The 23652-nt window shown below is 36.9% G+C and overlaps 1 protein-coding gene across 3 annotated transcripts in view; it reads left to right on the forward strand.

Moving 5' to 3' along the window:
- The window catches only part of FGF12 (fibroblast growth factor 12), a 560445-nt gene that overhangs the window by 531639 nt on the left and 5154 nt on the right, over positions 1–23652 (forward strand). For all 3 annotated transcript variants that reach the window (XM_011286026.4, XM_019839972.3, XM_003991788.6), the window contains one exon: positions 7448–7646. In XM_011286026.4, the coding sequence (XP_011284328.1) occupies positions 7448–7646 (199 nt within the window). The remainder of the gene's footprint in view (positions 1–7447; positions 7647–23652) is intronic.

Genomic DNA, 23652 nt, shown 5'->3' on the forward strand with positions numbered 1-23652 from the left:
GCAGGATGTTACTCAGCCTTAAAAAAAATCCTGCCATTTGCAAAATCATAGATGAAGCTGGTGGACATTAAATTAAGTGAAATAAACTATATGCAAAAAGATAAACTCTGCTTAATCTTACTTATGTGTGGAATTTTGTGTTTGTTTTTATTTTTTTAAATACGAAATTTATTGTCAAATTGGTTTCCATACAACACCCAGTGCTCATCCCAACAAGTGCCCTCCTCAATACCCATCACCCACCCTCCCCTCCCTCCCACTCCCCATCAACCCTCAGTTTATTCTCAGTTTTTAAGAGTCTCTTATGTTTTGGCTCCCTCCCTCTCTAACCTCTTTTTTTTCCCCCTTCCTCTCCCCCATGATGTTCTGCTAAGTTTCTCAGGATCCACATAAGAGTGAAACCATATGGTATCTGTCTTTCTCTGTATGACTTATTTCACTTAGCATAACACTCTCCAGTTCATTCCACATTGCTACAAAAGGCCATATTTCATTCTTTCTCATTGCCATGTAGTATTCCATTGTGTATATAAACCACAACTTCTGTATCCATTCATCAGTTGATGGACATTTAGGCTCTTTCCACAATTTGGCTATTGTTGAAAGTACTGCTATAAACATTGGGGTACAAGTGCCCCTATGCATCAGCACTTCTGTATCCCTTGGGTAAATTCCTAGCAGTGCTATTGTTGGGTCATAGGGTAGATCTATTTTTAATTTTTTGAGGAACCTTCACACTGTTTTCCAGAGTGGCTGTACCAGTTTGCATTCCCACCAACAGTGCAAGAGGGTTCCCATTTCTCCATATCCTCTCCAGCATCTATAGTCTCCTGACTTGTTCATTTTAGCCTATATGTGGAATTTTGAATAAACTTGTAGAAGCAGAAAGTATAATCATGGATACAGGGGCTGGGAAGAGAAATGGGGACATGTTGGTCAAGGGGTTCAAAATTTTAGTTATACACGATGAATAAGTTCTGGAGAGCTAATGTACAACCATGTGGCTCAAGTCAACAATATTGTTTTCTATAGTTGAAATTTACTAAAAATGCAGATCTTAAGTGTCTTTATCAAATGTTTTAATATGATAATTATTGCCCCACTTTATTCATGGTAAAACAAAGATTTATCAGGGTGCCTGGGTGGCTCAGGTGGTTGAGCGTCCGACTTCGGATCAGGTCATGATCTTACAGTCCGTAAGTTTGAGCCCCGCGTCAGGCCCTGTGCTGACAGCTCGGAGCCTGGATCCTGCTTCTGATTCTGTGTCTCCCTCTCTCTCTGTGCCTCCCCCACTCATGCTCTGTGTCTCTCACTCTCAAAAATGAATAAATGTTACAAAAAATTAAAAAAACACAAAGATTTATCAAAATTAAGTGGTATGCCCAAGACCATACAACTAGAGAAACAGAGTCAATACTGTCATTCAATTCCGTTTTATCACACAGTCTTTGCTGTTTCCTTAGAATATTTTTCTTTAATTCAACAAGAATAAATTGAATGCTGAGTATGCTGGGCTTCATAATAAGCATTGATGAGGAACATGATTTGGGAGCAAAGCTCAGAATGTCTAGGATAGGAACAAGAAAAAACACAATACAAGAGGCAAAGTGCATTAAATAGTACAAAAAAAAAGCAATTCTATAAGAAACTAAATGAGGGAAAGTTCACAATTACCTATAATGACTGAGAAAAGCGTTTGTCATGGTTCCATTGGATAGAGAAATAGAACAACCTGAGGAAAGTACAATTTGAGGACAGGAAAGTATGGGCATGTCAAGGAATTTGGATATGATAAAAACACAATTGGCAATTATAGCCAACCATGAAAAAAATATAACATTTTAACCATCAAATATCCTCAGTTTCTGTCTCCTTGTTCCTCATGGTATTTATATATAAAGGAGGTGAGAGGGGCCATTCAAATGAAGGTGAGAGGGGCCAAGGCTGGCACAGTTATAGGCTGACCGAGGAGGAAAGGCCTCATCCTGGGCAATGGCAGATGCTAAGACTGGAGGGGAGAAGCCTGAATCTGTGCAGGATATCAATGCAGAGAGAAGAGTAAGAAAGAAATTCAGTATTGAAGAGGGATCACAGTAGAGTGTGAAACTATGAGATTGGGGATCAGAGAGAGAAATTGTATAGAGAATAGGTAAGAATCAAATGAAGTGGGGAGAGGCTGAAAGGAATCCTGAATGGTTGGCCTGGGTTTAAGTGGTGTTCCAACATTCCTTGTCATCTAGATTGAAATGGGCAGGTATTCTTAATTTTCTAGGACAAGGCAAGAGTGAATAGGTATTTGAAATGTGAAATAGAACTGGTCACATAGTGGCTTGTACAATGCTAGAACAAAAACATCAGTTGTTTTTCGTTGCAAATTCTACTAAAAGAATGAGTGATCAAAAGTAATTTTGGAGCCCTATCAAAGGTCGTATTCATATTCCAGTGAAATCCAGGTCAGCTGAAGTTGAATACACTTAAGATTTGGAAAGATTTTGGGGCGCCTGGGTGGCTTGGTCGGTTGAACGTCCGACTTCAGCTCAGGTCATGATCTCACAGTCTGTGAGTTCGGGCCCCGCGTCGGGCTCTGTGCTGACAGCTCAGGGCCTGGAGCCAGTTTCAGATTCTGTGTCTCCCTCTCTCTCTGCCCCTCCCCTGTTCATGCTCTGTCTCTCTGTCTCAAAAATAAATAAACGTTAAAAAAAATTAAAAAAAAAAGATTTGGAAAGATTTTTTTAAACTTTTTTTGTTTGTTTTTGTAGGATTTGGAAAGGTTCTGTATAATAATTGTGGAAAATAAACATAAAAATAAAGCATTTCACATATCTATATACATGATGCACATGTGGAGATGTTTCTATTTCATCAACAAATATTTCTACAAGTCTTGCTCTGTACCTACATTGAACTGATTGCTCAGGATAATAGATATGAACACAATTTATGAGATGCAATATGACTGTTTAATCTTTCAAAGATGGAAAAAATCCTCCTTTTTATACTTGTTCATTGCTCTGCTTTAATTAGATGCACTGGATTAAGGTAATCCAGGATTTTATCACCTTTAGCTCTGAAGTCTATTCGTCTCCACTACACATTAGATTTATTGTCGTTGTGAACCCACTTGCTTTTTAACCTCAGATCCTCTTCTGAATGTCTGTGACTGCCCGAGTGTTTGCTGAAAGCTTTAGCTAATGGTTTTAAAGTTTATTTATTTATTTTGAGAGAGACAGCAAGTGGGAGAGGGGCAGAGAGAGGGGGACAGAGGATCTGAGGCGGGCTGTGTGCTGACAGCAGAGAGCGTGAGGCAGGGCTTGAACTCACAAACTTTGAAATCATGACCTGAGCCAATGTTAGACACTTAACAGACGCCCCTAGATAATTTTTTTTAAACAAGTATGTATGTGTAATTTGTTTTAGCTATGGTGGGAGTAATATATGCAGAATAAAGCTTAACTTATAGCCTAGGGCCCTGGATGCTGCAGCAGATATAAACTTCTATGACAAAAACACAGAATTAAGTGTCTAGTTACATGATTGATTGTATTTTTCTTGCTATAAATAAAAACTGAAGAAGAATAATGAGTTGGAATTTTCGTAAATTCTGAAAGCTTACAACATGCTTCCACATCCTTCGTCTTACTTTCGTTAAAATAATTTATAGTTGCATATGTAAAATTCAAAGATTAATCACTTACCTAAAGTCTCACATCGAGTAGGTATGGATCCAGAAGCAAAATTCTGATTTTCTTATTCTAACTAGCTGGACATTTCATTTCTCATTACACAATTTGGGCACCTGGGTGGTTGGGTAGGTTAAGTGTCTGATTCTTTATTTCGGCTCAGATCATGATCTTACGGTTTGTGGGATGGGGCCCTGTATCAGGCTCTGCACTGAAAGTGTGGAACCTGCTTGGGATTCTCTCTCTGCCTCTCTCTGCCCCTCTCCCTCTCACACTCTCTGTCTCTCTGTGTCTCTCTCACTCTCTCAAAATAAATAAACTTAAAAAAAACTAAAAGAATGATAATAGCAACTGTATTGTAAATTTTTAAATGTACAACTTCGTATTTATGTTGAAATTATATAAATAGTGTAAAGGTTGCACTTAGAATGATTGTCCAAGTTTGCTCAGTGTTCTTGTTTCCATCACTATTTCTAGAAGTGCCTACACTAAGCTTCTGACATTTTTTTCCACCTGAAATGTTTTGCCCTAGCCAGGTATTAGTTGCCTTATTTCTGAACTCTTGACTCTGTAGCCCCCTTGGAATGACATTAAATGGGATACTCCACTTGATTTTCCGTTTCTTTTTTTTAATGTTTATTTTTGAGAGAGAGAGAGAGAGAGATAAAGAAAGGGAGAGAGAGAGAGAGAGAGAGCACGAGAGTGGTAGGTGCAGAAAGAGAGATACACACAGAATTTGAAGCAGGCTCCAGGCTCTCAGCTGTCAACATAGAGCCCAAAATCGGGCTCGAACTCTTGAACTGTGAGATCATGACCTGAGCTGAAGTCGGATGCTTAACCAACTGATCCACCCCGGCACCCCAACTTTTCATCTCTCATTCGGACCTGAGTGCTGTGTCTGGGATCCCCCTTCAGTAGCTCAGAAGTTCAAGACCCAGTCCCTGCCTAATGCTATTCCTGGCTCATGTTCCTGCCCGATATCCTGGACTTTTACTGTTTCAAGAACAGACTTTAAACAATTGCAAAACCAAACAGAAACCTCATAATTCATCATTTACTCAATCAAACTGTTATTTTTAATCGTGTATACAAGACAATGTAGTAATTATCTTTGATGGAAGTGGGTTTTATGAGGTTGTATGATGGCTAGTCTCAAATCAGCAGCCATCACTTCTATCTAATCTAATATCAAGATATTTCCATCTCCCCCCAAAAAAGACAAAAACAAAACAAAAACAAACATACAAAATTCCTCTCTTCTCATTTACCTGACCCCCAGCTCTCGGCAACCACTAATCTAATTTTTTTGTGTCTGGATTTGCCTATTCTGGATATTTCATATAAATGGAATCATACAACATATGGCCTGTTCTGTCAGCTTCTTTCACCTAGCATAATGTTTTTGAGGTTCATCCATATTGTCACATGAATCAGTACTCCACTCTTTTTTGTGGCTGAATAATATCCCATTGTATGGATGTACCACATCCTGTTTATCCATTCATTCATTGATAGATATTTGAGTTGCTTCCACATTATGCATAATGCTGCTGTGAAGATCTGTGTACCAGTTTCTGTGTAGACGTGAGTGTCCATCTCTCCTAGATATGTACCTAGAAGTAGAATGGCTGGATCATATGGTGATTGGATGCTTAACTTTTTTGCAGACCTGCCAAACTGATTTCCACAGCTGCTGCATTGTTTGCATCCCCACCAGCAGTAGATGAGGGCTGTAGTTTCTTCACATCCTCACCAGTACTTTTTATGATCCATCTTTTTTATTACAGCCATTGTAGCAGATGTGAAGTGGTCTTTGTCTTTCGTTTCTCTGATTCTTAAGCCAGTACGTTTACTTAAAATTGAGAGTGTCCTGGGGCGCCTGGGTGGCGCAGTCGGTTAAGCGTCCGACTTCAGCCAGGTCACGATCTCGCGGTCCGTGAGTTTGAGCCCCGCGTCGGGCTCTGGGCTGATGGCTCAGAGCCTGGAGCCTGTTTCCGATTCTGTGTCTCCCTCTCTCTCTGCCCCTCCCCCGTTCATGCTCTGTCTCTCTCTGTCCCAAAAATAAAATTTAAAAAAAACGTTGAAAAAAAAATTGAGAGTGTCCTATGGCATTATAGTGTTATTATCAATATAGTATAAATAGATATGCATATAAATATTATAAATATATGTCAATAATATATATTATCTATCTATATTATGTATGTGTAGATTACACATATACACATACATAATGTTTACAACCACCTTTCCATTTCCCTTCCCATCTTTGTAGTCTCACCTTTTTGCTCTGTAATTTTAGAACCATTTTAAATTAAGAAAGCGTCTTAACCATTGTCTTTTTTGTCACTGAAGGCCTTCGCCAGCACCCATCGACATGTCACTGTAGTTTTCTGCAAAGGAAGCTAGGGGACTAGCCTATCACCTAGAAGGACATGATTTCACGCAGCTTTAGTCCCACATATTCCTCAGTCACTTAACTACAGGTGTAACTGCATGAAACCATTGGGGCCTTACACTTAAAGGGTTACAAGGAAGAGATTCTTCCAGCACATCACAAAGGCAGCAGGGATGATTGTGAATCTGTTTTGCATATAGGATTCTTATTTACATATAGCTAAAGAAGATGTTAGCACAATTGTTTTTCTTCTGCTTATATTAGAAGGGGAGGAATTTCTTCTCTCCATAGAATGTATTTTGTCCATTTGACATGTTAGGATTTGATTTTATTGTATTGGTTATAAAATTTCATTGTAAGTCACTAAAGACTCGGGCAGAAAAGGTGATTTTGAGAGGCAGCGATTCTAAAAGCAATAAATGTGAGTTCTGGCATTGGTGCAGTAATTTTTTTTTGGTGTAACTCTGAATTAATCATATAACCTTTTGGCTATATCACTTACTAATGATGATGTTGAAATAGAAGATATTTAAGATTCCATCTTGAATTCAATTTTTATTCTATGTTTCACTGAAGATCACACAGTGTAGTGGTAATATTTTTTTCTACTGCTTATCTCTGGGTGTTTTGTTTTTATACCTGAAATTTAAATTACTAAATTTAAAAAATGTTACAGAGATGAAAGGGAAAGTTACTGACATTAAGCAAAGAGGTAGTGTACTGGTGATTTAATGCAACAAGTTTTGACTGCATAGTAAATTTGTGTACATATAAGGTACACAAATGTGTACCTATGAGCCTGCGGGTGCTGTGGTTGTGTTTGATTTTGATTACCAGAGATAAATTTTATATGATAAGGATCACTAAAATGTGCAATAGTCATTCTCTTAAATTTATAAAAGATTTTACTGGCACCAGATCTGGGCACAGCTTTGAATGATGTTAGCCCAATGGGTGATTCAAACCTGAATAGTTGTCTTCTGTGAAGGAAAGTTTGTCTAGAAAGGAAATCTTGGGATGCCTGGGTGGCGTGGTTGGTTGTCTAACTCTTGATTTCAGCTCAGGTCATGATCTCAGGGTTATGAGATTGAGCCCCACATCAGGCTCTGTGCTGACAGCACAAAGCCTGTTTGGGATTCTCTCTCTCAAAATAAATAAACTTTCTAAAAATTTTTTTAAAAAGAAAAGAAATCTTGCCTCTTGATTTTGTATGATGAATCTTTATAACCAAGTGCTATCAGAAATTATGTGCTATTGCCTCTGATTTGTTCTTAACAGAGAACCTATATTTCAGGTTCATTGCATTTAAGCATATGCTAGTTAACTTTTTAAATCCGTCCTTTCTTTTGTATCTCCTTTTCTTCTGCAGGATGTTTTCACTCCAGAATGCAAATTTAAGGAATCTGTATTTGAAAACTACTATGTGATTTATTCTTCTACACTGTATCGTCAGCAGGAATCAGGCCGAGCATGGTTTCTAGGACTCAATAAAGAAGGTCAAATTATGAAGGGAAACAGAGTGAAGAAAACCAAGCCTTCATCACATTTTGTACCAAAACCTATTGAAGGTATGAAATGAACTTCTTTTCTTTTTAGACCCTGATCTGTGTGTTGATGACAATTTGGTTCCTTATCCCTTGCTCAGTGGAGTTTGGTTGGAATGCAACAGATCCAAACAAAGTTTCAGAAAACACAGTGGTACCTCTTCCTTAAAAAAAAAATCTGTTACAAATGCTTGGCATTTATTTTAAAAACTGCTTGACTATAGAAGCTAGAAAATTCCTCCAAGTAGAAAAAACATAGTGCTAGCTACCATTTGGCAGGTAATTTCCTTCTTTGGTGAACACAATGATTTCTCAAGCTACATTCTTGAAAAACCAATCATGCTATGATAGTGCTGTAAAGTTTGCAAAAAGCCTTTAGAAATATGTTTGTATCCTAATCTATACATCTTTCTAAACAGATCTAACAATATGATGTATTAATTTTTCTTTGTATTTTCTAAGGAAAGGAGTGTTCTATCTACTGTGATCAATAAATATTTACAATATTCAATTTTATCCTTCTCAGTTGAGGCTATAACCTCCTTTCTCATGATCATTTAATATACTGTTCACTTATTTCAAATTGGTTGGTGGAATAAATAATTTTATGCTAGGTCACCATTTTTGGTGACTTGTTCCTTAGGTAAGATGAGATATACCATTGAGGTAAACACTTTTACTGAATTCAGCCAAGCTTTTTAATACAGCCTAAGAAAATAGCAGTGACCTAGACGTTTACCAATAACATTCCTTTCTAAAAGTCACATTATTAGTCATTAAAAGAATTAGTTCAGCCTTCTTGTCTGAGAAAATGAGAAAACTGAGGCAGTGCATTGCAATTCTGTAACTTAGCCAGGCTTTCAATGCCCTATCTACAAGATATGGTCAGGTCAAGCAGTGTAGGGTCACAATGTCTGCTGCATAGTACCTATGACTGTAACAGTCAACAAACATTTGTTCAATCGATACTGTGTTCAAAGCACTGGGGGAAAATGTCCCTGGTCCTGCTCAAAACTCTTCTCACACTTTGTACTTTTAACTACACAAAACAGAACTTTCCTTCTTATACTCCTTTTTCACTGTTTGGGGACACGTGTAGTTTTTTTGCCCAGAGGCAGAGTCCAAGCCAAGGCATTCTGACTCCAGCAAGCAAGCGCTACATCTCTGTGAAGATGGATGAAATTGCTTACAGTCTGAAGTCTGAAATGGAACCTCAGCATAGCATAATAAGACCCTGGCAAATGCTTTTGAATAAATGTATTCCATTCGCTTCTCTCCTTTTTTAATCGAGAATATACTTGCTGCTTAGAAATAAAAGGCTTTTCAGATTCATGGAGCTCTTCATGTTCTAAATATTGTTGACAGACACATGAAATTGATCAGTTCTCCCATACCTAGTTTGGTTTTTATTTTAAATTGTAGTTATTTATTTTGAGAGAGTGAGACAAAGAAAGAGCAAGCGGGGGAGGGGCAGAGAGAAGGAGAGACAGAATCCCAAGCAGGCTCTGAGCTGTCAGCGCAGAGCTGGACGCAGAGCTGGAACTCACAAACTGAGATCATGACCTGAGCCGAGATCAAGAGTGGGATGCGTAATTGACCAAGCCACACAGGTGCCACCCATACCTCGTTTGTAATTTGATACCATTGTTATGATGCAAAAATAAGAATGCTTTCCCAATGATTCTTCATGCAGCTGTGCTTTATAATATCAAATGATATAATTATGTAATAACCATTATTATCAAAGATATGTACACCGGAGGTTTTGTTAGGCATCAAGAACTGTGCAGTGAGAATTTCTTTCTCCTCACTAGGATCCCCAAACTGTTCATGCCACCACTTTATTACTACAATTACTAGTCTTACTGCATCTATGTGCAATTTATCGTTTGCTAGGCAGGTTGTATATGTTACATTCATTAAACCTCACAACAGCTTTATGTTATTACCCTCATTTTATAGATGAAGAAACTAATATTTCAATAACAAAGTTAGTGAGCCCTGTCCAATCACAGGGCTAGATAAATACAGAACTGAGACTGCAGTCTAGGAAGCTCACTGTCGAAAACTATACATCTATTCCCTGTACTCTACTGCCCTTTAATCTGAAGGAAGCCTATGGATATGCTAATACTTAGAAAAGTCAGTGATAGCAAAGCAGAAATGTTATATACCATGGCACAGCTTGAACGGTAAGCTAGCTCCAAACCATGCAAAATGGAGAAAGGTATACATGATATGATGAGATAAACTCGTATTGGTAGATAATCAGATAGGATAGTTATGGGAATGCCATGCTAAAACTAGGCAAGAAAGAATTGAGAATACATCATTTTTGGGTTTTTTTGCTTAATTTTAACAGGCTCCATTCCTACTCTGCAAAAGAAAAATTTGGAGCAGCTGATTCCTAAAGGTCTTTGACAATGACATTCTGTGCAGTCTTTATAAGACTTTAATTGTAAACCCATGTTCCTTCATGGAACCTAGCTTAGGACTTATAAACAAAATGATTCTAAACACATTTCCTTTATTGAATTATTGAATGAAAAAAGTACAATTTTATGAGCTATTTCCATAATGGATGATTTGTGATTTTGTTTTATTTTTTGTTTTTTGTTTTTTGGGGGTTTTTTGGAAGCAGTAGGATGAAAAACATTCTAAGCTGTAACTCATTGTAAAGAAAGTCTTCGGTAAATTCTTCCATACATCGGTTATAAAGCACATAACTAGAAGACACTTTCAGAAAAGAAAGAAAATGATGGCTTCATAAGAGGCTGTCCATATTGATGGCTAACCAGAAAGGTTGTTAGTTATTTTTAGTTTTTAAAGGAATTTTTGTAAAGCTGTAAACCTACCACTGTATGGTTACCAACAGAGTCCAGTACTACGGACTGTAAATGTCCTTTTAAGAAGGGAATTGGCCACTGATAGAGGAAAAGTCAGAGGAGGTTTGTTTTGTTTTTCAAATAGCTCTGTCTTTTCCCCACTTCCTGATGATGATATCATTTTGAATGTCATGATTCCCAAAATTAAACTCTGCCAGTCCCAGGATCTTTAAATCCCACACTGATTACATGATAATAATTACCCACCAGCCCCTTTCCCATCATGGCCTCACTCTCCACCCTTCGTTTACAACACAGGCGGTGTTAATGAAGGGTTGCAAGAGTGTCTGTTCAGACAGATGGATGGACTTGATATTTAAACCCATTATATGTACACTTGCACGTCAACCTTTACTTTATGTGGGTCCCCTCCCCTGGAATTTAAGACAACAGCATAGGCTTCATGATTCCCAATTTTGCCCTTTCAGAGCATTGTTCACACAACAGATAAGTAACTCCCCCAGATTTAAATTGTCTTGATGGTAACCTCCCCCTTTAGCTTTAGATACAGCAGCCAAATACTCATTGACAAAGAGCAAGATACAATCTCCTCCTTTTCTCCTCCCTCCTCCAAGAAGCTCATTACTCAGCTCCTGCAGGTGGTTGGCATTCAGAATCTAGTTCCTTCCTCCTGAAAACAATGTGTGCATTTCCAAAGGTTTAAGCTTCATGAACTTAATCCTGGAGAGAGAAATATGTTTCTAAAGTAAAATTAGTAAATATCAACTGAGAATCATTGCAACAGAAATATTAAACTGGAAATAAAGGAACATTTGCTGATTTGCACCACTGTATTTTCAAGTGGGGAGACAAGACTAACAGACACACACACAGGTAAAATTGTCCGTTTTTCCTGTTATAACTGTTGACTTAAGCTAACAGAACCTGATTTAAGTGCCAGAAGTATAATGTAGATCAGTGTTTCCCAAACATGAGTATCTGAACCATCTGAAGTGTTCAAAAAGCTATAAATTCTCAGGCCAAGTCTCCAGAGTTGTTCTGATTTTATTGTCCAAGTGATTATGATGGCAACCAGGATCAAGACTTAGTGTCCTAAACTGAATTTGGTGATTCGAGGCTTATTTGGATTAAATCTAGATGTCCAAAGGCAATTATTTAAATTTATTCAAATTATTGTGATCAGTATATTGGACTAACATAGAGTAAACTGTCACTCTGACACCATGGAATTAAATATATCAAACATGTCACATTTTGCCATTTCCTACTGCTATTAAGATGGCTGTAATGGTGCGCCTGGGTGGCTCAGTCGGTTAAGCGTCCGACTTCGGCTCAGATCACAATCTCGAGGTCTGTGAGTTCGAGCTCCGCGTCGGGCTCTGGGCTGATGGCTCAGAGCCTGGAGCCTGCTTCCGATTCTGTGTCTCCCTCTCTCTCTGCCCCTCCCCTGTTCATGCTCTGTCTCTCTCTGTCTCAAAAATAAATAAAAAACATTAAAAAAATTTTTTTAAAGATGGCTGTATTTTAGTGCTGAGTTAAATTAGTATACAGAGTAAGTTAGAGGTAACACCAATTATTGCACTGTCGACACTGAGAAAAAAATAACCTAGTAGAAATCAATTAATCAAGAATAAATGTCTAATTCTTCTGATCAAAATTTTGCCAATGATTTTCTAAGAAATTTTGAGAAAATGATTTGCCCTCTTAAACCTCAGTGATCTCTGAAGATGAAGTTGATTATAAATGCCATCTGTTTCATAGGAATAATATGAAGATTAGACATTGTAAGAAAGCTGGATATCCCAAATCTGTCAGATCAATGCAAAGTGTCTTTTTCATTTTCTCTCAGAAACTGGACATAGTGTTATTGGGTTATGTACTGGGTAAATGCTGTGAGATGTGGTATTCATAAAGGGATTAGAGACAGTGAAAGTTGAAATTTGGAGGGAAAATAATCTCTTCAAGAACTCTATAATGGGGTACCAAAGAACTGAACAAATCAGGGGTCCTAATGCTTTAGACCTCTAATTGGGAGAATACTAATAGCAAAATGATTTTGACATTTTTATTTCAATTGCCTGGAAAGAAAACTGCTGTGTTTTCCAAAATCCTCTTTTAGACCTAACCATACTAAAAGACAAAGAAAGATGGAGGAGCAAAGGGTACCGCTGATGCCCCTGATTGTTTTAATTATAGCAAAGACAATAGCTGTAATTTCTCTCTCTCTCTCTCTCTCTCTCTCTCTCTCTCTCTCCACCTTTTGAGTTTTGGATCCCTGCCAGCCTGTGACACCTTCTTCCCCCAAACCAGTATAACTCCTTCAAAGCAGCATTTTCCTGGCTTTGAATTTAGTCTTTAATAAAACCCTCCTGCCTCTCCCTGACACATTCTTCTTCCATATCTATCTCTCTCCTGCACACAAATGTTGCTTCTGATCTCTTTACACATGAAGATATAGATCTTTGTGTTCACAATGTCTCTTAAGTCTTTATAATAAATATTTACAGTGTGCTGGGTGAGTTCCTTTGGCAATACATTGCTTCTGAACCAGCGCTTAAAATTCTTCTCCAGTTCCAAAGGGATCCCATGTGACGTTAATTAAGGTGTGAAATTGCTTCATGTTAATTGCTCACACCCTTCCATGATCTGCTATTAAGACAATTAAATATCTTTAATGGTACATTAACTGACAGAGCAATCTAACCTTTCTACTTCTTAGAAATTATAGAGGGCCAAGGAAAATTCAATTAAATTGGTAGTAATAAGAAGATTAGTCATATTTCATCCTTCTTTGATAGAAACTGATGTAGATGGGGGTTCTTTATAGAGTGTCATTTGTGAACTTTATCAGAAACTGGAGTTGTATTGCTTCCATTTGGAAATAATTTGTCAGCAATTACAATTGCCTTCCACACAGGTTTTCCAATCTCCCTTATAGAACCATACTGACCCTCAAAGAGTTCCACCTAGTTCTCTCCATAATTACAACAACTCTCACTTTCTAAATAATTTTCAGGAATCCAGCAGTAATATAAGTAATAATTAGTAGCAGCTGTACTGCCTTATATGCCATTTGTGTGGCTCGTTGTTATTTTCAGCAGGCTTCCCTAACCACAAATGATCGATCGTGTATTGATCAATTGAGTATCAATTGATAGTCACTAACACTTTGAGAGTATGAAGGTTAAGATTATCACCCCAATTTTAAACATGAGGAAGCTGAGTTTAAGAGAGGTTAACTAGCTCACCCAGGTTCGTATAGTTAGAAAGAGGCAAAACTATGACCACAGCTGTTATCTATCAGAGACTGCCAGAGGATCCCATAAGCTGCTGGAGGCTTGACCAATGGGTATATAACATACAGGCAACAGTGACTTGGCAAGTGATTTCAGTGGTGTAGCAGAATAAGCCTAATTAGAGTGGATTCAAGTTATCACAGGAGGTAAAGAAAAGAAGAAAGTAATATTAAGTCACACTTTGGAGGAGCTCTGCTGTAAAAGAGGAGCAGAGAAATAGGAGGCAGTAGCTGAAGAGAAATATGCAAGTTACAGTGGGGTTTATTGGCTTGTTTGCTTAGAGCTATTACACCATATTTATAGACTGATGGGAACATGTGGGGAGAAGTGACTTTGGGCATTAGAGGAGAGATGGTCACTGAATTATACTGACCAAAGGGAGTGGGCTCCAGCATGGAAGTGGCAAGTGGAGGGCCAACTTTAGACAGGTGCAGAGAGGGTTCAAGCTCTGTAACAAGCAGGGAGCCAGAACACGTGTGAGCAGATAAATGCAGGTGGGTCGTTTTCATGGTGGAAATACAAACACTTCCTCTTCTTCTTTCTACGTGAAATACAAAACAAGGTGGTTTACTGATAAAAAAGGAGGAAGGAAGGGAAACGTGAAGGAGAGAGAGGGAGAGGAAGGAGAGAGAAAGTCAAGAAAAGAAAGAAGACAGGCCTATTGCCTGAGTCTGAGGAGAGTTTGAGGAGTTAAGTGAAGGGATGTAACATCCCGTGGGAAGAATGGGAGAGGAAATTGGCAAGAGAAATGCGGTAGGGTTCCAGGAAGTGCTGAGCACCCCCATGAGGACTGGGATCAAGATCTTGACTTGAGACCAGTCAAGAAAGATTTATGTGTTTGTTTTTTCTCAGACACATTAAACTATCTGACTGTAAGCCTAAAGCAGGAACCCTAGAGCTAATCACACACGAGTTTTAATGCTGATTCTGCCCTATGGTGTCCTGCAATACTTCCAGCAAACTACCCTTTCTGTTCTCTAGTTTCCTCAGTTGCAAAGCTAACCAATGAAAGTATCTCTCTTTTGGGTGTTTAAAATTAATCATAGTGTATATAAGGTGCAGATATATATTAAGTATATCTTATACTTAATATTATACTTATAATATTAAGATATAATATTAAGTATATCCTTAATATTATATTAAGATATAATATTAAGTACTCAATTAATATTAGCTATGGTTGTGAGGACACTGCTTAGGAGGAGAGGACCCACTGGATGGTAACTGCATCTGGTTTATTACAGTTGTCTGATTTATAAATAATGGCAACTTTTGAGATTCCACTTTTTTCATACTTTTAAGAAAGGCATTATTTTGGTTTGTTTCCCAAGAAAAGTTTGTAACTGATATAAATGTGACTCTTGAATGTTAAAAATTACAAACAGGGAATCTGGGCTAGTAAAGTGGCAAAGAACGCTTGCATATTTCTGATAACTGCATTTGCAACAAAGGTACCCATGAAAAGAATATAATAGAAGAATAGTAACTGGAAACCATGTCCTGGAAATCCTGTACCTAATCTTATAAAGAGGAGATGTGTTTTATTTTTGACAAGATTTCAATGCTCAGTGATATATATTAGATCTCTCTCCTTTCTAACAGTATAATCTTGCATTTAAAAGTAAAGCAAAAAAGAAATTAATAAAACAAATATTATGTAGTATTCTAAAGTTGGTAGCTTATGGTCTTGTTATGACCAAGTGTAGCATCTTATTTATGATAGCAGGACTATGTGGCTTTCTACAGAAATATAGCCAGTGTATCTCAGGTGGCTGTCAAAATGACAGACTTCACCAGGCCAAGTCACAACGTGACATCATACAGGTGTGATCTGTTCACATTAATAAATTGAACTGGGAATTTCTAGTGATTTCTGTGTCTTAAAGTAATGCATGATATGGGCTCTGCTATTAGAAACTTTGTGTGTCCTCGTGTCTGCACATGAGGAAGAATATTCTCTCACCAAATCCCTCTACCTCATTTTTACTCTGAAAGCTACAGTGAATCCTTCTGCTTCAGTGTACTGTGGATCAAGAAAAGTCAAAACATGAATAAAAGGAGACACCCAAAAGAAGGAGAAGAGATGGGAGAAGGGTGGTGGGGAAGGGAAGAAAAGAAAAAAATCGAAACATATATCAAAATGGAGGGAAAAGAGAAAGAAAACTGAAATGAAGAAAGAGTGCTGAAGAATGAAACAGATATGCTTCCCTTTTCAGAACATTATCTCCTTTTACCATTTATCCAAAACTATTATGATACCACATGTGTTAGAGGAATAATGATATGTATCTCAAAAACATCCTGTGGGATAAAAAAAAGAGCAAGTATTCTTTTTTATCCTGCTTTAAAGAAGAAAGAGGGCATGGAATGCGATCAAGAACCAACCAGAAGTGCCAGGTGAAACAGAAGCAGTGTTGTTAATCAGGCATTGTATCACCAGGCACTGAACATTCTTGATAGCTGGATATTGAGACTCTGTTGAAAAAATAGTATAAAGTGAAATCAGAAGGAAACACAGTTGGAAATCAGTTCCATGCCAAATTGTAGCCATTAAATCATACCCACTGAAAATAAACTCTGTATCACAAGTGTAGTCCACAGAGTCTTGGATGACACATGGGTAGATAATAACATCTCAAGTTGCCTAACTCAGAGAACTTGTGTCCAATGGTTAAATGGGCATTGGCACTGAATCTGAGTTTCTGAGAACTGTGATTGGGGAGCTGGGAAAACAAGAAATACAGGGAGTTGGATTTTTTGTTTGTTTGTTTCACTTTATTCCCAGGCTGGAAATTATTCCTCACCAAGAGTAGCTGAAGTGGGCCAAATTCATACAACAGAGGGCACCAGAAGAATCTATTCAAGAACAAAGAGGTGTTTAAAACATTGTAGAGCTTCCTAAAGCAAAATAAATCTATTTCTAATGAAATAATAGCTTATTGTAATAGAAAGTGATGGAAAAGAACTCCCCCATAAATATCATTGTACTTTGAAATAATGCAAATTAAGAGATCAGAGGTCATTTCAATTACTAATAATGACCTGATTATCAGGAAGAGAAAAACTTAATCTTACATAATGCAGGGATTATTTAGGAAGACAGTTCTGTAGCTGCAGAAAGAACTATTTGAAAATCAGAACCTAGCTGGTTTCCTAGACATGCTTCTTAAATATTTCCCACAATAGAGGCACCTGGATGGCTCAGTTGAGCGTCCAACTCTTGGTTTCAGCTCAGGTCATGATCTCATGGTTCATGAGTTCAAGCTCCATGTCGGGCTCTGTGCTGACAGCGTGGAGTCTGCTTGGGATTCTCTCTCTCCCTCTCTCTTGGCCCCTCCCCTACCCCCCCCCCCAAAAAAAAACCTCCAAAAAACCTAAAACACATTTTTTAATAAAAAAAGATAAAGATTCCCCACAATTTCTTAGGAGTATATGTTTGGAAATTAATACCAGAACTCCAAATTCTAGTACTAGTAGCTATATAAAATTATTTTTCATTGTAAATATATGTGATGCTCATATATGGGGTTAGTACCTCTTGATTTGTTATTTTTTGTTTGGTTAGTCTTCTTAAGTGCTACATTAAGTTCCCCACAAAACAAAAGGATAACCCTTCTTAACATGTTAGTTAGCTTGACCAAGTGAACCCCACCTTTCAATTGCAGTCAAAATTATGGTACTTGGAGTATATCAGATATTGTGCATGTTAGATAAGCAGCAGGTCTCACATGTAGTGGTGCCTCAGCTAGGTTTATTTCTAAGAACTTAACAATTGTGTTTGCAAGACAGCAGAACTCATGAAAGTTTCAGATGCTGCCAACCATTTCTTATAGAATCTGTGCAGTAAGATTCAGTTTGATTGATTCTTTCTGACTAATCTGACTGGCTGTATTCAGGCCATATAAACATAGTTAGACATTTTTCCAGATAATGAGATTGAATAAATAGATTTTTCCCTATAAACTCCTGTATTTGATGGACATATTTTTTAACTCTTCATTCACTATCAAATTGAAGCTGACAGATATCAGGATAATGGTTTAAATCTAGCGTGGAATTCCATAATTCTGACACAAGTTAACCCTGCCGGGTTTAACCCTCCCACTTCTCTATCTTACCCCATTCTTCAACCAGTCACTTTTTCTTACATTACCTGCACTTCGTTTCCTCACTCTTCTTCAGTAGCCTGGCCATATCTCTAATTCCTCTGCATCAAGACTAAATCAACATCAGATAGCTATTGTGATGTCCTAATTTCCATTCAACTCTCTACCCTGGCTCTGAACAGCCTGTGATTTGTGTGCATGTCTATGCTCTCCTTCTTCACCCTGAGCTCCATGAGGGCAGGAATCAAGAGGTCATTTCTTGCAGTTGCCAAGGAATTTAGCAGAGCTCCCAGCACAAATTAAATGTGCACCCGTTTATAGAATAAATGAGCAAATCAATGCTTGAACAAATGCATCTTTAGATATTTGTTCACAAAAGAGTAACTGGAATTGGAGGGGGGAAAAGAAAATGAAAAATCCATATTGAATGAAAGTGATACAACATTAATTAAGCCAAGTTCATCCTACCAAAGGCATCCAAGATACTCTGCCTCTACCAAGTCTACATATGAATCTCGGGTCCAGTCGGGTCAGAAAATTTTCTCCACTGTCCTCCTGTTGATCAGTAATTTAGAGTGTTAGCTCCAGTCAGGACACCTGTAGAGAACAACAAACTCTTCTAAGATAGAAATGTCTAGCAGAAATATCATATGAACTACATGGGTAATTTAAATTATCTGGTATTCACATTTGAAAAATAAAAACAAGCATGTGATGTAAATTTTAATAGTATATTCAACCCAAAATATCCAAGATAATCATGTACTCAGTATGTAATCACTTTAAGACATTACTACTGAGATATTTATTCTTTTTGTGTGGTCTTTAAATTTGGTGTTTGTTTTATACTTGCAGCACATCTGAATTGGGAATAAACACATTTAATGCTGAGTGACCACATATACCAAATGGATAGTATATTAGGCAGTGTAGTTCTAGGGTATTCTCATCAGATTTTCCTCTTACCAACTCTATAACCCCTCAGTTATATCTCAATTCTCTCTGTCTTGCTGTGCTTCTAAGACTAATACTTTTGACTATTAGGGAATTGTTGACTCTTCCTATGCAAATAGAACATTTCTGGCTTTAATAGTCATCTCTTTGTGTATAGCTTACACTCGTTATTTGTGTGTGTGTGTGTGTGTGTGTGTGATTTTTTTAAGTATGTATAATTATTAATTGTGTTAAATAGACACAACATAAAATTTACCATTTTAGCCAAAGTAAGTGTACATTTCAGAGCCATTAAGTAATTCACATTGTACTTGTACACGTTACCATTCTCCCTTCCCCCAGCTCCAGGAAACCACTATTCTCCTTCCTGTCTCTATGACTACTTTAGATATCCTATGTTAATGGAATCATAAAATATTTGTCCTTTTGTGTCTAGTTTACTTCACTTAGCATAATGTCCTCAAGATTCATCCATTCTTGTGTCAAATTTCCTTCCTTTTTAAGGTTAAACAATATTGTATGGTATTATGTACTACATTTTGTTTATCATTCATCCATTGATAGATATTTTGGTTACTCCTGCCTTTTGACTATTGTAAATAATACTACTCTGAACTCAGTGTGCAAATACCTGTTCACATCCCTGTTTTCATTTATTTTGGGTATATCGAGAGGTGGAATTTCTGGATCATATAACTCTATGTTTAATTTTTTGAGGAATCATCATATCATTTTCCATAGTGGCTTTACATTTTACATCTCTACCAGAAATGTACAGTGTTTTCAGTTTCTTCACATACTCACCAACACTGGTTATTTTGTTTTTGTCTTCATTTTTGATAATAGCCATCCTATTACATAGGATTCATCCTACAGTGGCATTTGTTTTCATTAACCTTTTTTGGATGACATTAAGAATATTTAGTAGAGGTAAGGCCAACTTGGATCTCAATTAATATATGGATATAATTTAAACATTGTCTGATATAAGATAATCTTTTGTTGCATTTTTTGATGAATTGCTCTTCTGCTTTTGTTAAGAACTCTTGATTAGGATTTTGAAGCCTTACATTCTCATCCTGGCTTTGCTGCTACTCACCATTTGACTTTAGGAAAGTTGCTTAGTTGCCTTTATATTTAAAAATGTGGATAAGAATTTCTCACTTTATTCATAAGGTTAATATGATTATCAAATGAGTTAGTCAATTTAAAATGGCTTTGAAAAATCTTGAATAATAGATTCATTTAAGGGATTAAAAGTTTATTTACGAGATTACCATTGTGGTTACGTTGTACATCAATGAGATGGGTTTTACATTTTGCACATCTAATGCACTTTATAGAACAGTTATACCTTCTGTTCTCTTCTTGTACTCTGTGTCATCTTTTAATTGTGTGCCATTTAGAATAGTACAGTTATGGAGTGTTGATACAACTACCCAATGGAGCTAATATTACTGGGGAGAAATGTTTTGTCCTTTCTTTGCTTTCTAATTGGATCGTGTTCTTTTAACTACATTTTCATTCAAAATTTGATTGAGATTTGTACCCCTTGATTTGTCAGCTTCTTGAGTTAGACAGTATTACAGACATCCCAGAGTCTATCAATAATAATGAAAATGAAAGCCCAAGAAACTAATCTTGTTTGACAAAGTTTTTGCTCTCTTTGTTTATACTCGCTTGTAATTCCTTGATTGACTCAAGTTTGTTTTCTTTAAAGAAACAATTCTTTCTTTAAACAGAAATACAGAAATTCAAATATTTATTTGACTAATTGAAGGGGGATTTTCAGCAAACTGAGAAACCCACTATTTACTCTTCATTTTCCAACTAAGATATATGGACTAGTTTTTTCAAAACCCAGAATTTTATTTTTCCATTTAATGAAAATACTGGAAAGTTAGTGAGTAGGCCTAGAAGAAGAGCAACTTACATGCTCTGCTATGGTACTGAGTTTTGTTCTTTTTGAAACACTGAAAATTTTCAGATGCCGATTTTAAAAAACCTCTTTAAGGACTTGATACCAGGATGGCCAGCAGGGTTTAGTTATTGGGAAAGTTGTCTGCAGTGGTAATTGTAATGGCAACATTTCACATTGTCATAACTGAAGTATTTTATGTATTAGTGAGAAATTGCAAAAAAAGAAAAGAAAAAGAAAAAAAAAGAAAAAGAAAAAGAAAAAGAAAAGATAAAAAGTAAAAAAAAAATGCCCTGGGAAGAATCTAGAACATAAGAACATAAGGAAACTAAAAACTAAGTAGTAAAATAAGAAATTTAGCTATAAAATTATTTTTAAAAATGTATTCTTTTTTAAATCAGAAGTGACATCCTTCATGTACCTTTAAGTTGGGAGTTTAAGAAATTTGCAGGTCAGAGACGCCTGGGCGGCTCATTTGGTTAAGCGTCCGACTTGGGCTCAGGTCATGATCTCACGGTTTGTGGGTTTGAGCCCCATGTCTGGCTGTGCTGACAGCTCAGAGCCTGGAGACTGCTTCAGATTCTGTGTCTCCCTCTTTCTCTACCCCTCCCCATCTCACACTCTGTCTCTCTCTCTCTCAAAAATAAAACATTAAAAAAATTTCAAAGAAATAAATAAAAAAGAAATTTGCAGGTCAAAATATATTGATTATGTATATTTTTTAAAAGATAATTTTTGTCATTCTTTGAGACTCTGATTTAGCAGCTTGTAGTCAGTCCTGGGGATGTATTGGTTTTTATAGTTGACTCACTGGCAAAGTAGGAAAAGCTGTGTTTATGGCATCATATGAATAGCTTTCTGATGGAATCACTTCATTACTTCTGAGTTCCCTGTGCACTTACTTCCCTGTGCAAATATCTATATTTGCATATATAAATGTATGCCTTAATTTTGGAGATTTTAACACTTTCTCTGTAACAGAAATATAGGTAAGAGACATTAGACTTGAGGAATTACAAGATTTCAATAGGATCTTCCACATGGATCTTCTGTCTTTTGGAAAAGAAAGTAGAAACAAATTATCTAATGACATCATCTGAAAATTACAGAATTATTTCTGAATTCACTTACTCTGTGCAACTTTGCTACGTAAGCCAGAGGTCTTTTGGGATGTTGGGGAAGCCATTTAGTACAATAATTGAAATACTTTAAAATCTCATTTAAAATATGTATGTAAAAATATATATGTAATAATTTTGCATGATATATTTAGCAAAAATAGTTTATATATTCCTTTTGTACTACCTGAAGTGAGGTTCAGTTTGCCAAGATCAGCATCATCTGGGAGCTTATTAAAAATGTAGAGGGGCACCTGGGTGGCTCAGTCAGTTAAGCGTCTGACTCTTGGTTACGGCTCGGGTCATATCTCATGGTTCTCTGGTTTGCACCCCGCATGAGGCTCCGTGCTAAAAGCATGGAGCCTGCTTGGGATTCTCTCTCTGCCCCTCCCCTGCTTGTGCTCTCTCTTTCTCTCAAAATAAATTTTAAAACATGTAGAATCTCAAGTCCACAAAAACGTGTATCAAAATCTCCATTTTAACAATATCCTTGAATGTTTCAAAAGCACGTTATTGTTTAAGGAGCTCTACCACTGAGATGTTGTGAAAAAACCTGTCTCCTCTTCACTGAACTAGTGTAATGAGACCATTTCTTATGTCTTAACTCTCTTAATCTAGTTTTGAATTTAGAATACCTTTAGCCTAAAAAAAATTATCACTGTGTTCTCTGAAATCTGTTATTCAGTATTTTCATGAAGAGATCAGCTCCTTCATTCTCTTAAACATCTTTGGACACTTCCTATATTCCCAACATTTAATCCTCATAAAAATTCAGTTTTTCAGTGATGAAAATGTGTCCAAGTTAACAGAGCTGGCAAGTGACTGAGTAGGGACATGGACCCAGGTAGTGTGGCTCCCAAATTGGTGCTCTCTCTTTTTTTAAAATTTTATTTAATTTTATTTTTTTAATTTACATCCAAGTTAGTTAGCATATAGTGCAACAATGATTTCAGGGGTAGATTCCTTGATGCCCTTTACCTGTTTAGCCCATCCCCCCTCCCACAACCCCTCCAGTAACCCTCTGTTTGTTCTCCATATTTAAGTGTCTCTTATGTTTCGTCCCCCTCCTTGTTTTTATATTATTTTTGCTTCCCTTTTAAATTTGTGCCCTTAATCACTGCATGACATCCAGTCAGTCATAACCATGCTCAGCTCTCCTGCATCATGGCAAAACCCAAGGGAGGAAGCTATTTGATTGGTAATAATATTCAGATTACCAAAGCATTGCAGCGATGGTTTAATGGATGGAGGGACTTAACTCTTTGTTCCTAAATCAAGGATAAAAATAATTCCCGATATTTGAATGAAATACTTCATGTGCTTGTATATAGTCACATATGTCTATTTCACAACAATATAATGAATGTTTTAATGTATTCCTTATGCTGATAGATCCTGTCTTACAAGAATAAGAACTGAATTCTTATGCATTGAAAAAAAATATTCTTTTTATGCAATAATCTAGCAATAGCCATGATAATTCACAGATGACTAACCTTTGGAGCCAGACAAAACAATAGAGGAGAGAGAAACTGTCTTACGTAGATGTGAACTAAAATTTCACAGTTGCATATTCAAACTTGAAGCAATTGGGAAAATGGCGTTGTTGATTTATTTCTCTGCCTTCCCTCCTATTATCACCTCTTATGTAGGGTGCCCTGAAAATTGGTGCAAAATATTTCAATTTGATATAACAATGTCATATTTCTTGTAGTAAGGTAAAGATTAGGAGCATGTATATAAGGATTTTTTTTCCTGTGCAAACTAGATTGCAGACTAAGGACTAAGA

This window comes from Felis catus, chromosome C2, assembly GCF_018350175.1.
Source record: "Felis catus isolate Fca126 chromosome C2, F.catus_Fca126_mat1.0, whole genome shotgun sequence".
Classification (NCBI taxonomy): Eukaryota; Metazoa; Chordata; class Mammalia; order Carnivora; family Felidae; genus Felis; species Felis catus.